Here is a 15917-nt window from a genome sequence, read left to right on the forward strand (position 1 = left end):
TCTTCGCGTGCGCCGCGCCCGTACGGTCACTCCCCTAACGTCCGCGATCGCGTCTGCGTAGTGCGAGCAGACAGTGTTTGCGGCACCATGTACGTAAAACTCGCTCTGTTAGACAGTGATGAAGCACAGAATTCCGCTGTTCTGGGTGTGAATGTAAGTCAGTAGTATTGCTAAGTGGCCTATGAGGCCTTCAGCATTTCATAGGACCAATCAAGATGTGTGTCCCTTTGTCCTGTGAATGATTTTACCCCCCCCCCCCCCCGCCTCCTCGAAGCAGTAGGTATCAGTTTAATTATGGTCTCTCTTTCTCTCCCTCCTCTCTCTCTCTCTCTCTCTCTCTCTGTCGTGCACACAGGGTTCGGCTTCGTAACCTTCGAGAACGAGGACGTGGTGGAGAAAGTCTGTGAAATTCATTTTCATGAAATCAATAATAAAATGGTAAGTCCCTTCTCCCCGGCTGAAGAGTTCTCCATCCGGGGATTAACGTTTCGTTTGCTCTGTAGCAGGAAAGGGAGAAACGGGGGGTCACAGCTGGGGGGGCCACAGCGGGGGGTCACAGCAGGGGTGAGGGGGGCAGCTGCGGGTAGCACTGGGCACTGCAGTGCACACAGGGTCACAAACGATGGAATTTGCAGGGGCCTGCCTGTTTGAGCTGCTGGGGTGTGCCAGAAAGGCAGAGCAAGTGGGGCAAATTTTACTCAAAATCTTTTCCCAAAATCCATGCAGGGAAAACTCAGCAGTGCCAAACCAATCACCCACTCACTCCCCCTGCCACACCGTACACTGCGCAGTGTTAATTTAACTCTTACAGTGTACAAGTGGTCCCTGTTGGACTCATACGTACTCTGATGGTGTCGAATTAACACTGGACATTTTGCCGTGCGCCTGCCACCAGACTTACACAAAAGCCGCGTTTCCACCAAAATTACCCGGAACTTTCAGTCCCAGGAACTACTTTACCAGGAACTAAAAGGTTCCTTCAGCCAATGGTTGTCTGCGTTTCCACCGGGGTCTAAAGTACCGCGAAGATTAGGCAAATTAGCCCACTGACGTTGTCGTCGGTCCATCTGTCATATGATTTCTTCTGTAACCCCATACTACCACCGAAGTAGCCTACATTATTTTCTAATAACCGGGACAGCCCGGAGGGGTTTATTCCATTTATATACAACGGGTTACCAACAATGACTATATATGGTTACTTTTGTATTTATTGATTTTCATATATCCTCTCAAACACATTCATTAACAGCAGAAAACATGCACACGTTGTAAACAATTTGCTGTTTTATTACTTTCTCGTCGTCAATTCCATATAGGCTAATCGCAAAATGACAAGAATAGAACGAAAACTCGGACTTGCGTGAAAAATGTAAATTAGTAGTGGTACAGCCACCGTTTGCTTTCCTTCGAAGTTACTGCTAGCCGAGCAGCGAAGTGTGCCCTCCAGATGCGAACCATGCACCATAAATGAGTCCATAGTCTTCCTGGTCTTTTCGTGGAATTGAAAAATGGCAGTAAAATTGAGTAGAATTACGGCAGTCTGAAAAAGCTAAAGGGAAGATTACTAGAATTAACCTGTTATTTTACCCGGATAAAAAGTGCGGAAGGTGATTTCCAGTTTGCTTGTACTGTATCACCAATGTTAATTATGCAGAACTACCGCATACCTCACATAACTGTATCAAACGTTTTGAGTCAATTACAACGGGCTAACAAAGAAAATCTGGAAGAAAATATTCAGCAACCGAATTAATCCGTTTGAATGTTTTGGTAGCCTCCGTAATATGCTGTCCCAGCACGAATGCTTAGCATTTTATAAAACGAATACTAAAGCAAGAAAAGAACAGAAGAGCACACGTTATAATTCCAAGACGTTGACAGGCTATAACCAAAAGTAGGCTACTGCGCCGCATAACATACAAGTTTGATTTGAAGTTATTATGAAAATAAATTGGTTTGCCGCTGCATATTTTCAAACATGGCGGGTAATGGCGGAAAATAAATACAACACAAATGCTACGAGTACTCGACCAATCAGAAATGTTCAGCGCTGCAAGCTCCACCCAAAAGGTTCCTGTACTCGGAAAGTACTACCCCCCGAGCAGGAACGTTTTGGGGGGTAAAACAAAGCCCCCAGAACTAAATTTAGACCCTAGTTCCTGCGGTGGAAACGCACTGAGTTCCTCAAAAGGTTCCTAGTTCCGGGGTATAGTTCCTGCGGTGGAAACGCGGCTAAAGTCTTCACATCATTCTGCTGGTTGCATTCATGCAAATGGACTCCACGTGTGTTGCTATACCGCTTGTTTAGATCAGGTGTTCTTCAGACTGTCCTTCTGACAGGCAGGTTTGTGTGTTCTGTGTGTTCTCTTTTGTGCCCAGGCAGACGGGCGAGGATGCCTGGGCTGAGGGGGGTGGGGATTTGGGGGCGGGGGGGGCGGGGGCGCGTTGGGTAGGGCGGGGTGCGGGTGGCTCTGGCTCCTCGGATGGTGGGTTCGTCTCCTGGCCTCATTTCTCATCTGTGGGCCCGGGGAGGGGGTCCGAGCTGGGTCAGCCACCGGACTGAGCGCGCCCCACAGCCCCCACGCCGATTTCGGTTTTTATACCATATCACATCAAACGGTCTGATTGGTCCGGGACCGGCGGGCGAGGCACCTGTACTTTCTTTATTTTTTCAGTCTTTTTTTTTTCTCTCTCTCTTCTGAGCAGGATTGATGCCATTCATCAACTGCCTGGATTAAATTGGGCTACTGGGGAATTGCATGCATTGTTAATGTGAGCCAGGGGAGGGGGGGGGAGAGAGATGGGAGGGGGGGGGTTATTTTAAATTCTGCTTTTGTGGCTGACGGCTTCCTCCTCAGTGACAGCTCAGTTACGGTGCCTTGACTCCCGGTTTGGGAGCTGGTGCTGTGTGAGTGGAGCTGGTGCTGTGTGAGTGGAGCTGGTGCTGTGTGAGTGGAGCTGTGTGAGTGGAGCTGGTGCTGTGTGAGTGGAGCTGGTGCTGTGTGAGTGGAGCTGGTGCTGTGTGAGTGGAGCTGTGTGAGTGGAGCTGGTGCAGTGTGAGTGGAGCTGGTGCTGTGTGAGTGGAGCTGGTGCTGTGTGAGTGGAGCTGTGTGAGTGGAGCTGGTGCTGTGTGAGTGGAGCTGGTGCTGTGTGAGTGGAGCTGGTGCTGTGTGAGTGGAGCTGTGTGAGTGGAGCTGGTGCTGTGTGAGTGGAGCTGGTGCTGTGTGAGTGGAGCTGGTGCTGTGAGTGGAGCTGGTGCTGTGAGTGGAGCTGGTGCTGTGAGTGGAGCTGGTGCTGTGTGAGTGGAGCTGGTGCTGTGTGAGTGGAGCTGTGTGAGTGGAGCTGGTGCTGTGTGAGTGGAGCTGTGTGAGTGGAGCTGTGTGAGTGGAGCTGTGTGAGTGGAGCTGGTGCTGTGTGAGTGGAGCTGGTGCTGTGTGAGTGGAGCTGTGTGTGTGGAGCTGGTGCTGTGTGAGTGGAGCTGGTGCTGTGTGAGTGGAGCTGTGTGAGTGGAGCTTGTGCTGTGTGAGTGGAGCTGTGTGAGTGGAGCTGTGTGAGTGGAGCTGGTGCTGTGTGAGTGGAGCTGTGTGAGTGGAGCTGGTGCTGTGTGAGTGGAGCTGGTGCTGTGTGAGTGGAGCTGTGTGAGTGGAGCTGTGTGAGTGGAGCTGGTGCTGTGTGAGTGGAGCTGTGTGAGTGGAGCTGGTGCTGTGTGAGTGGAGCTGGTGCTGTGAGTGGAGCTGGTGCTGTGTGAGTGGAGCTGTGTGAGTGGAGCTGGTGCTGTGTGAGTGGAGCTGGTGCTGTGTGAGTGGAGCTGTGTGAGTGGAGCTGGTGCTGTGTGAGTGGAGCTGGTGCTGTGTGAGTGGAGCTGTGTGAGTGGAGCTGGTGCTGTGTGAGTGGAGCTGTGTGAGTGGAGCTGGTGCTGTGTGAGTGGAGCTGTGTGAGTGGAGCTGGTGCTGTGTGAGTGGAGCTGTGTGAGTGGAGCTGGTGCTGTGTGAGTGGAGCTGGTGCTGTGTGAGTGGAGCTGTGTGAGTGGAGCTGGTGCTGTGTGAGTGGAGCTGGTGCTGTGTGAGTGGAGCTGTGTGAGTGGAGCTGTGTGAGTGGAGCTGGTGCTGTGTGAGTGGAGCTGGTGCTGTGTGAGTGGAGCTGTGTGAGTGGAGCTGGTGCTGTGTGAGTGGAGCTGGTGCTGTGTGAGTGGAGCTGTGTGAGTGGAGCTGTGTGAGTGGAGCTGGTGCTGTGTGAGTGGAGCTGGTGCTGTGTGAGTGGAGCTGTGTGAGTGGAGCTGGTGCTGTGTGAGTGGAGCTGTGTGAGTGGAGCTGGTGCTGTGTGAGTGGAGCTGTGTGAGTGGAGCTGGTGCTGTGTGAGTGGAGGGTGCTGTTGGTGAGTGGAGCTGTGCTGTGTGAGTGGAGCTGGGCTGTGAGTGGCGCTTGTGCTGTGATCGAGTGAGCTGTGTGAGTGGAGCTGGTGCTGTGTGAGTGGAGCTGGTGCTTCTGTGGAGTGGAAGCTGTGGTGAGTGGAGCTGGTGCTGTGTGAGTGGAGCTGTTGCATGTGTGAGGGAGGGAGCCGTGGGAGGGGAGGCTGGTGCTGTGTGAGTGGAAGCTGGTGCTGTGAGTGAGCTGTGTGAGTGGAGACTGCTGTGAGTGGAGCTGTGTGAGGTGGAGCTGGGTGCTGTGTGAGTGGCAGCTGTGTGAGTGGAGCTGGTGCTGTGTGAGTGGAGCTGGTGCTGTGTGAGTGGAGCTGTGTGAGTGGAGCTGTGTGCTGTGTGAGTGGAGCTGGTGCTGTGTGAGTGGAGCTGGTGCTGTGTGAGTGGAGCTGTGTGAGTGGAGCTGGTGCTGTGTGAGTGGAGCTGGTGCTGTGTGAGTGGAGCTGTGTGAGTGGAGCTGGTGCTGTGTGAGTGGAGCTGGTGCTGTGTGAGTGGAGCTGTGTGAGTGGAGCTTGTGCTGTGTGAGTGGTAGCTGTGCTGTGTGAGTGGAGCTGTGTGAGTGGAGTGGTGCTGTGTGAGTGGAGCTGTGTGAGTGGAGCTGGTGCTGTGAGAGTGGAGCTGTGAGTGGAGCTGGTGCTGTGAGTGGAGCTGTGTGAGTGGAGCTGTGTGAGTGGAGCTGGTGCTGTGTGAGTGGAGCTGTGTGAGTGGAGCTGGTGCTGTGTGAGTGGAGCTGGTGCTGTGAGTGGAGCTGGTGCTGTGTGAGTGGAGCTGTGTGAGTGAGCTGGTGCTGTGTGAGTGGGAGCTGGTGCTGTGTGAGTGGAGCTGTGTGAGTGGAGCTGGTGCTGTGTGAGTGGAGCTGGTGCTGTGTGAGTGGAGCTGTGTGAGTGGAGCTGTGTGCTGTGTGAGCTGGTGCTGTGTGAGTGGAGCTGGTGCTGTGTGAGTGGAGCTGTGTGAGTGGAGCTGGTGCTGTGTGAGTGGAGCTGGTGCTGTGTGAGTGGAGCTGTGTGAGTGGAGCTGGTGCTGTGTGAGTGGAGCTGGTGCTGTGTGAGTGGAGCTGGTGCTGTGTGAGTGGAGCTGTGTGAGTGGAGCTGTGTGAGTGGAGCTGGTGCTGTGTGAGTGGAGCTGGTGCTGTGAGTGGAGCTGGTGCTGTGTGAGTGGAGCTGTGTGAGTGGAGCTGGTGCTGTGTGAGTGGAGCTGTGTGAGTGGAGCTGGTGCTGTGTGAGTGGAGCTGTGTGAGTGGAGCTGGTGCTGTGTGAGTGGAGCTGGTGCTGTGTGAGTGGAGCTGGAGCTGTGTGAGTGGAGCTGTGTGAGTGGAGCTGTGTGAGTGGAGCTGGTGCTGTGTGAGTGGAGCTGGTGCTGTGTGAGTGGAGCTGGTGCTGTGTGAGTGGAGCTGTGTGAGTGGAGCTGGTGCTGTGTGAGTGGAGCTGGTGCTGTGTGAGTGGAGCTGGAGCTGTGTGAGTGGAGCTGTGTGAGTGGAGCTGGTGCTGTGTGAGTGGAGCTGGTGCTGTGAGTGGAGCTGTGTGAGTGGAGCTGTGTGAGTGGAGCTGTGTGAGTGGAGCTGGTGCTGTGTGAGTGGAGCTGTGTGAGTGGAGCTGTGTGAGTGGAGCTGGTGCTGTGTGAGTGGAGCTGTGTGAGTGGAGCTGTGTGAGTGGAGCTGTGTGAGTGGAGCTGGTGCTGTGTGAGTGGAGCTGTGTGAGTGGAGCTGTGTGAGTGGAGCTAGTGCTGTGTGAGTGGAGCTGGTGCTGTGTGAGTGGAGCTGTGTGAGTGGAGCTGGTGCTGTGAGTGGAGCTGGAGCTGTGAGTGGTGCTGTGTGAGTGGAGCTGGAGCTGTGAGTGGTGCTGTGTGAGTGGAGCTGTGTGAGTGGAGCTGGTGCTGTGTGAGTGGAGCTGTGTGAGTGGAGCTGGTGCTGTGTGAGTGGAGCTGTGTGAGTGGAGCTGGTGCTGTGTGAGTGGAGCTGGTGCTGTGTGAGTGGAGCTGGTGCTGTGTGAGTGGAGCTGTGTGAGTGGAGCTGGTGAACAGAGGATGGACTGAGAATGTGTCAGTTTAATTTTAAAACGTCACTTATTCACTGCGTTATTTTTGCAAGTGGAAGGCTAGAAGCCCGTGTGCATATTTGACATGCTAATGCTTGATTTCAACATTATAATTATTATATGCTACTAGTAATAATAATAATAAACAAATAATCGTAATTGTTTGTTAGTTGTAATAACTAGTAATACATATAATCCATTACTGATTAATAATTAATAGTTATAGTTATTGTTGTTATTATTATTATTATTATTTCAATGCAGTGTAAGTATAGTCCCGACAGTTGTAGGTTGTCATTCCTCTAAAAAACACATTCTGTTCCATTTTTTTTTACAGTTAAAAAAGTGTTTTTACTGTAACATGTTTGTAAAGAATTTATAGGATTTCAAAAAAACACTATCAAAGTATTGTTGAATAACAGCAGTAACTCATTATTTATCAGCCCTCCCATAAAGTAACATGATTTATAGTTTTTTTCCTTATATATTTTTTCCACTGGCAACATTGCTGCTGGGTTGTTTTTTTACAGTGCGTGCTACGGCATGCTTCTGAATTGCATCTCTGAACGGCGTCTCTGCAAGGATGAGAGAGAGAGAGAGAGAGAGAGAAAAAGAGAGAAAAACAGTTAAATGAATTATGCAGGCCTCTGGAAATAAATACATTTTTTTACCTAAATGTTTTGGGAAGAGATTGTTATTGTAGTCTGTTTTCATTCTAGTATTTTCCGTTTATGATATTATTTTTGTTCCCTACTACGCTCCTGTTGTTTGGGGGGGTTGGAGGTGGTCTTATCCTATATGTCCTAAAGTACAGCAACCACAGTGCTAAAGCCTGCTTCATTCCTTACATCTGTCAGTCTGAGAGTGAGAGAGAGAGGGCGAGAGAGAGCGAGGGCGGATGTGAACTTCAGCTTGAGAGGCAGTCAGCACTGGAGAGAGATGGAGCGAGCGATCGAGTGGGAGAGAAGGATGGACGTGAGAGGGGGCAGCCGATCGAGAGGGAGAGAAGGATGGACAGTGAGAGAGAAGGATGGACGTGAGAGGGGGCAGCCGATCGAGAGGGAGAGAAGGATGGACAGTGAGAGAGAAGGATAGACAGTGAGAGAGGGCGAGTGAGTGGGAGAGAAGGACAGACAGTTAGAGAGAGTGAGTGAGTGAGAGAGAAGGATAGACAGTGAGAGAGGGCGAGTGAGTGGGAGAGAAGGACAGACAGTTAGAGAGAGTGAGTGAGAGAGAAGGACAGACAGTGAGAGAGAGTGAGTGAGTGAGAGAGAAGGACAGACAGTGAGAGCGAGTGAGTGAGTGGGAGAGAAGGACAGACAGTGAGAGCGAGTGAGTGAGTGGGAGAGAAGGACAGACAGTGAGAGAGAGTGAGTGAGTGGGAGAGAAGGACAGACAGTGAGAGCGAGTGAGTGAGTGGGAGAGAAGGACAGACAGTGAGAGAGAGTGAGTGAGTGGGAGAGAAGGACAGACAGTTAGAGAGAGTGAGTGAGTGGGAGAGAAGGACAGACAGTTAGAGAGAGTGAGTGAGTAGGAGAGAAGGACAGACAGTTAGAGAGGGCGAGTGAGTGGGAGAGAAGAACAGACAGTTAGAGAGGGCGAGTGAGTGGGAGAGAAGGACAGACAGTGAGAGAGAGTGAGTGGGAGAGAAGAACAGACAGTTAGAGAGAGTGAGTGAGTGGTTGGCGCAGGTGGTTTGGAGCTGTGAGGCCGCTCTTGGTTTGAGACGGTGAAATAATGGTGAGGGAATGTGAAGGAGCAGGCCAGCGAGGTTAAAGGCCTCTCCTGAAGCTCTCTTCCTCTCCTCCGTCATCCCCTCTTCTCTGCGGCTTCATTTCCTCTGCTCTGTCTCTTTTCTCTTCTCGTCCGCCTGTTCTTCAGAGTTTATAATGAAGTGCCTCCGAGCGCCTGGAGTCCACTCATTCCGAACATTCCTGTGTCTGTTAGCACTGATCCTGGGTCAGTCCTCCTGTAAGATGGCTTTCCTTCTGTCCATGGCTGATCTGCCTCACAGCTGGGGGGGGGGGGGGGGGGGGGGTTGTTTTTTGGAGAAGGTGAGTTGTGTGACACAAAGCAAATGACCATTTGACCTTAGTATAGAGCTCCAGTGCAGTTTCTCCTGCATTTGTCCTTAGAATGGAGCTCCTGTATGGTTTCTCCTGCATTTGACCTTAGTATAGAGCTCCAGTGCAGTTTCTCCTGCATTTGTCCTTAGTATGGAGCTCCTGTATGGTTTCTCCTGCATTTGACCTTAGTATAGAGCTCCAGTGCAGTTTCTCCTGCATTTGACCTTAGTATAGAGCTCCAGTGCAGTTTCTCCTGCATTTGACCTCAGTATGGAGCTCCTGTGTGGTTTCTCCTGCATTTGACCTTAGTATAGAGCTCCAGTGCAGTTTCTCCTGCATTTGACCTTAGTATAGAGCTCCTGTATGGTTTCTCCTGCATTTGACCTCAGTATGGAGCTCCTGTGTGGTTTCTCCTGCATTTGACCTTAGTATAGAGCTCCTGTATGGTTTCTCCTGCATTTGACCTCAGTATGGAGCTCCTGTGTGGTTTCTCCTGCATTTGACCTTATTAGAGAGCTCCTGTGTGGTTTCCCTCAGGGGGATTTTCGGGTTCAGCAGCAGTGCTGGAGGATCACAGGCAGCTGACTGAACATCTCCTGACCTCACATTCCGATCCCACTGGGGGCGTCCCCTCCACCCTCCCTCTCTCCTGCTTCCTTTCTCTCTCTCTCTCTATCCCTTCTCCATCTATCACTCTCACTTTATCTCATTCTCCCTCTGTCTCAATCTCTTTCTCACTGTATACCTCCCAGTGATTACATGGCTGTTAACCCCCCATCAGCACACTCACTCACACCTACCCACACACATACACACACACACACACACACACACACGTTCAAACACACACACGCGCTCAAACACACACACACACACACACATATGCTCAAACACACACACACACACACAAACACACACACACACACTCACACCCACCCACACACACACACACACGCACACCCACCCACACACACTCACTCACTCACACCCGCCCACACACATACACACGTTCAAACACATACACACACTCAAACACACACACGCTCAAACACACACACACGCACACACACTCAAACACACACACTCACACACACACACACACACAAAAACACACACTCAAATACACACACAAACACACACACACACATGCAATCACAAACACACGCACACTCAAAAACACACTCAAATACACGCCAATCACACACACACACACACACACACACACACATGCTCAAACACACACACACGCACGCACTCACACACGCATGCAGGCACACACAATCTCAGACCTGTGTTCTCCGTCTGGTACAGAAGTTTTCAGGTTGCGTTCCCTGCACGTGGTTGTTGGACGTGGGTTGAGGCTTGTATGAGCTGATCCTGGATCACCAGTCAGAGGTAGCAATTACAGTCTCCATGGCCATAGAGTTTTCCCCTGTCGGAAAACCTCCTAGAGAGAATACCATAAAGCAAGCGGGAAAGTGGAGAGCGGTGGGGTGTTATGGGAAGGTCGGCAGTCCCTGTACATGAATATCAGCTTCCTATGAAATATAAAACTCATTCTGTGAAATTACTGGCAGGGTTCAGCTGAGACTGTGTGTGTGGCGCACCTGCCACCTGCGGTATTTTAAGGCCAGGTTAAGCTAATGGAAGGGAATTGCCATGTTTGAAAAGATGACAGCAATTTAGTCAGTTGTAGTCGTGCGCTCACTCCTGCAAAAGTGCTCTCCAAGACCAGAAATGTCAAAATATATTGAATAAAGAACATTTCTTACTGCGTGAGGGAAAAAAACGCATTTGCGTGCGTGCATGGGGGTGTGTGTGTGTGTGTGTACTGTACGTGCATTTGTGTGTGTGCGTGGGTGTGTGTGTGTGTGCACATGCGCGCGTGTGTGTTTGTGTGTGTGTGCGCGTGTGTGAGTGTGTGTGTGTGTGTGTGCACGTGCGTGTGTGTGTGTACTGTACGTGCATTTGTGTGTGAGTGTGTAAGTGTGTGTGTGTGTGTACATGCATGTGTTTGTGTGTGTGTACTGTACGTGCGTGTGTGTGTGTGCATGCGTGTGTGTGTTTAAGTGTGTGTGTGCATGTTTGTGTGTGCGTGCGTGTGTGTGCAAGCGTGTGGGTGTGTGTACATGCATGCGTGTGTGTAAGTGTGTGTGTGCATGCGTGTGTTTGTGTGTGTACTGTACGTCCGTGTGTGTGTGTGTGTACATGCGTGTGTGTGTGTGTAAGTGTGTGTGTGTGTGTGTGTGTGCGCGTGTGTGTGTGTGTACTGTACGTGCGTGTGTGTATGTGTGTACTGTACGTGCGTGTGTGTGTGTGTACTGTACGTGCGCGCTCATGCGTGCGTGTGTGTGTGTACTGTACGTGTGTGTGTGTATGTGTGTACTGTACGTGCGTGTGTGTATGTGTGTACTGTACGTGCGTGTGTGTATGTGTGTGTACTGTACGTGCGTGTGTGTATGTGTGTACTGTACGTGCGTGTGTGTATGTGTGTACTGTACGTGCGTGTGTGTTTGTGTGTACTGTACGTGCGTGTGTGTTTGTGTGTACTGTACGTGTGTGTGTCTATGTGTGTACTGTACGTGCGTGTGTGTATGTGTGTACTGTACATGCGTGTGTGTGTGTACTGTACGTGCGTGTTTGTATGTGTGTACTGTACGTGCGTGTGTGTACTGTACGTGCGTGTGTGTGTGTGTGCGCGTGTGTGTGTGTGTGCAAACGTGTGGGTGTGTGTACATGCATGTGTTTGTGTGTGTGTACTGTACGTGCGCGTGCATGCGTGTGTGTATGTGTGTACTGTACTTGCGTGTGTGTATGTGTGTACTGTACTTGCGTGTGTGTATGTGTGTACTGTACTTGCGTGTGTGTATGTGTGTACTGTGCGTGCGTGTGTGTACTGTACGTGTGTGTATGTGTGTACTGTACATGCGTGTGTGTATGTGTGTACTGTACGTGCGTGTGTGTACTGTACGTGCGTGTGTGTGTATGTGTGTACTGTACATGCGTGTGTGTATGTGTGTACTGTACGTGCGTGTGTACTGTACGTGCGTGTGTGTATGTGTGTACTGTACGTGTGTGTGTGTGCCGAGGGGTGGGTTGTGTTCAGAGTGTTAAGGGCGGTGAGAGAGCCATTTTGCACATGTAATTAGCCCTGCCCAAAACTGCGAGACAGACAGCGAGGGACGGCACTGCTAAGCTGGTTGGCTTTTACAGCGTCCCACTGGTGGCTAATGTAATGGATAATACATGTAGAGATGAGCGTCTGTAATCTATCGCTAACTCACAGCTTTAATTAGACAGCTCATATTTCTGAACTGTGTGTGTGTGTGTGTGTGCGCGTATAAGAGGTGGTGTGTGTGTGCGCACACCTGTGTGTGTCTCTGTCTTGTCGAGGTAGAGCCATCTCTCTGCACAATAGCCAGTTAACTAGACGGCTTGCTAACCAGTCAGTTAACTACTGAGAGGCAATTGTCATCTTTGTTCGCGACGGACTGCCTAGTAGTAGTAGTAGTAACTACTGAACTTGCAAGTCCAGCTGTTGCTAAAGCTTACTAACCAAGTAGCCAGTGTCCTTGGTGGGGTCGCTAGACGTCTGTTTTTCGACTGAAACAACTGGTTTTGTGCGTCTGTGCTGTGGTCCTGATGTCCCATCAGAGTGATAGACAGAATAAATTCAGCGTTAGTCTCAGTGCTTTAGTTCTGAGTGCCCGTTGGTTCCGCTGCTCGGTGGCGGTTCCGGCAGCGCTCGCTGTCCGATTCTGACAAATTCCACGTCGGGCAGCGCTAGTCCGTGGGGCTGTTTATTTATCTCTCTATAATACACTGTATTCCACAAAAAACTCTCTCGCTTGGAGTTGGCTTCTGAAGTATAGCTCTTTAATTTGCCTGCTGTCTGAACAGGCCTCTCTCTCTACTTTATTGGTGGCTCTCTGTGGTTTAGCCCTCCTCAGCTAACAAATGAACTTGATTTTTTTTTGCATCATTTTTTTCCGGATTGGCTGAGCAAGTGAACTCACTGGAGGAATAAATGTACTGGAGGGTATTAAATTGACTGGGTTATTGTTGTTATTTGTGAAACTGCTGGTCAAATTCAGTTCAGTTTATTTATAAACTGAAGGTCCCAGATTGCTGCTCTGGATCTTTCCAGCCCAGTTTTACTGTGTGTGTGTGTGTGTGTGTGTGTGCACGCTTGTGCGTGTATGTGTGTCTGTCTGTGTGTGTGTGTGTGTGTGTGTGTGTGAGAGTGCGTGCGTGTGTGTGTGTGTGTGTATGTGTGTGTGTGTGGTGTATGTGCGCGTGTGTGTGTGTGTGTGCTTGCATGTGTGTGTGTGTGTGTATGTTCGTGCGCGTACATGTGTGTATATGTGTGTGTGTGCATGCCTGTGTGTGTGCGTGTGTGTGTATGCTTGCATGCGTGTGGTACCTCAGATGTTGTAAAATAGATGTTCTCTTTTGGAAGCATAAACGGCTCCTGACAGCTTCTCCCCGCCTCCTGGTCCTTTTCTGTGGGAGAATATGGATTTAGGTGTCAAGCCAACTGCCTGTAAGTGTATCAATAATGTAGCGGGTCTGCGGTCTCTGATGTGCTGTAATTTCATTCCGCTCGCTGTGAATTATGCCCTCCTGTTAAAGAGAGAACTGTCATAGCTGGGCTCCCGTGTGTGTGTGTGTGTGTGTGTGTGTGGTGTACTTTATGTGTATATTTTATTATGGTTTTTTACCTTTAAATTGCAGGGATTACTCATAATACATAATCAATTTTGTCGTTTGTAACCTTTAATATTTGTTTTTGGAGAATTTGCGCCCCCCCCCCTGCGCGCAGCGTCGGGCTGTGGGACGTGTCTGGAATGAGCGCGGCGAACGTCGCCCCCGGCGGGTAACCACGGCGCTCCCGCCCCATCCGTTCGGGGAATATGAAATCGGCGCGCGTTGATTCTTTTACTAACTTCGGCCTTAGCGCTTCTTAAACACTTCGTTTATTTTGCCGTGGAGCGGAAGCCAAACTGGCACCCAAACTGGGACCGGGACCCTTGGGTCGGGTCGCCGGGGCGGACCGACGAGGCTCCCGGCAGAGGAGACGGGCGCGTTTCCGTAGGAGACTGAGAAGTCTGTCGTGTGCCCGCGCGTGCGTGCTGTTAAATCGCACATCGCAACAGCAGCGCTAACTCAGATTAGCCTCTTTAGCGACCGTAAACGTAGCGCGTTTTACAGTTCGTGGGGCGGTACGCTACCTGCGGCGTACGTGCTGTACGTCTGTTCTTTGTTGTGGATGAAACTGAAGTCGTATTATTTTTTATCTGACTGACACAAAGGAGCTTGGAAACTGGCACTCTTTTTTTTTTCCTTCTAAGATATTTCAGACCCGAGTTCCTGTTGAGATGAAAATGATTAGACCTCTCTCTCTCTGTCTCTGTCACTTTATCTCTTTCTTTCATTCTCTTTCTTTCCCTCTGTCTCTCTCTGTCTCCCTCTCGCTTTCATTGTCTTGCTTTCCGTCTTTCTCTCTGTCTCTTGCACTCTCTCTCTCGCCCCCTCCCATCTCCATCTCTCATGTTTTCCATCTCTCTCTCTCTCTCTGTCTCTCTATGCCCTCCTGATTTGCTGCTGTCCGTCTTAATAAAGTGTCCCCGCCATGACGGTGATGGGAAATGAGCCGGATGGCGGATACGCGGGGTGGGGGTGGGTGGGGGGGCGTGGGGCGCTCGGGGGGGAGCGGGGGGGGGGAGTGGCGGGGGGGTCGTTGATTCGCGCGCTCCGCTGAGAATGTTAACCGTGTCGTCGTGGCGACGCAGCTGCTTCTCAGAACGCTCGTTTATTTTGCTTCCTCTCCGTTAACGGGCCTTTGTTCCGTTCCTGTCCCTTTTTTTTCCGTCGCTCTCCTCTTTCTTCCGTGTGCGGAGGCCGGGTCATCCGGCGGGACAGAGCTCTGGCGGGACGGGGTTCTGGCAGGACGGGGCTCTCCGTCCCTCTCTGCTGCCTCTCTGTCTCTGGCAGGACGGGGCTCTCTGTCCCTCTCTGCTGCCTCTCTGTCTCTGTGCGTGTGCATCAGCGGCGGGTCGGCTGGAAGGGGGCGTATTTTGGGCACGGCTGGGTCGCTGGAGTCGCAGTGCTGGGGGACGCGCTCCTCCCCTGAAATCATTGTCCGAAATGAATAATGACTGATCAGCAGTTGGCTTTCCTGTCTGCCCTATTTCTCTCTCCCTCTCTCCCTCACTCTCTCTCTCTCCCTCTCCCTCCCTCCCTGCCTCCCTCCTCTGGCCTTCCATTAAAGGGAAAGATGGATCTGTTTAAACAGAAGTAAGCAAATAGTGGTGCCCGTTCTCTCAAACCAAATCCAAATAGCTTCTATAATCAGAGATAATTTGTTGAAATAGTTTGTCGTGATTTCTGAATATTTGCCACAATGTAGGAGAAAGTGCATGTCTGTTTCCTCCTCTCCTGTCTTACAGTGATAAGACCGCATACACGTTCTTCTTTTGGTAACCATGTTATTCCGGTGTCGGCCTCGATGGCAAGTGTGTGGTCTCTGAGCCTGTACTTGGTCAGGATCTGTCTCTGCCTTGTACCTCTGACGGAGAAGATATGCTCAGCTGATGCGTGTTATCTTTTTAGGGTCCGATCAAGTTTGTTTTGTGTTTTGTTTACGTGAACCCGATATTCCAGAAAGGAGATTTTGGTCGGTTTCACAGCTTGGTTTCCTCTGATTTGTCGGTAACCAGTGTGAAGCTGGCCTGTGTTTTGTGTCAGTTGGGTTAATGGGTTAGTCAGCTTCATTACCAGCTGACTGAGGGGACTCTTTTCATGACTGAGCTCTTGGGCTTTCATTGCCTTTAATTGCAATGTGTCCTGAGGGCTTGAATTGAGGCGCATCCAGAATTTTTGTGATCATTTTTGAATGTGAATCATTAATGGATAATGGCCTAATTCTGGCCTTCATGTATTTGGTAATAATGAATAATTAATAATAATTAATTAATAGTAATTTATAATATTATCATTAATAGTAATAACACACACACACACACACACACACATGCATGTACACACACACTCACACACATTGAATGACTAAGTGCCGATGCAGTGTGTATTCTGGGTAAAATGTGAGTTGTGTTAGAGGCAGGCGAGTTACCCTGTCCAGTGCCTCCATGTCTCTCTCTCTCCCTCCATTTCTCTCTCGTGTTTTCCCCGTGCGAGCACGCTGGCGTGTCGCGGCCGCACGTGGCAGGCGGAGAGGCGCACGCGGGGGGTGGGGTGGGGTGGGGGGGTTGGGGGTAGGGGGTAGGGGTGTTCGCCCGCACGCGTGCAGTCAGTCACGCGTGGCTCCTGTTTTCACACGGCCTCTCAGGCGTGTGCAGCGGCCCAGTCAGCCTTAATGGCAGTGATGGCGTAGGGGGA

At 50.8% G+C, this 15917-nt stretch overlaps 1 protein-coding gene across 1 annotated transcript in view; it reads left to right on the forward strand.

The window, feature by feature from the left end:
- Positions 1–354: 354 nt before the first annotated feature.
- Positions 355–15917, forward strand: part of msi2b (musashi RNA-binding protein 2b) — a 71390-nt gene continuing 55827 nt past the window's right edge. Inside the window, exon 1 of the mRNA XM_035384021.1 lies at positions 355–438. Within this exon, the coding sequence (XP_035239912.1) occupies positions 436–438 (3 nt within the window). The 5' untranslated portion in view covers positions 355–435. The remainder of the gene's footprint in view (positions 439–15917) is intronic.

The sequence above is a fragment of the Anguilla anguilla genome, chromosome 12 (assembly GCF_013347855.1).
Source record: "Anguilla anguilla isolate fAngAng1 chromosome 12, fAngAng1.pri, whole genome shotgun sequence".
NCBI classification, from domain to species: Eukaryota; Metazoa; Chordata; class Actinopteri; order Anguilliformes; family Anguillidae; genus Anguilla; species Anguilla anguilla.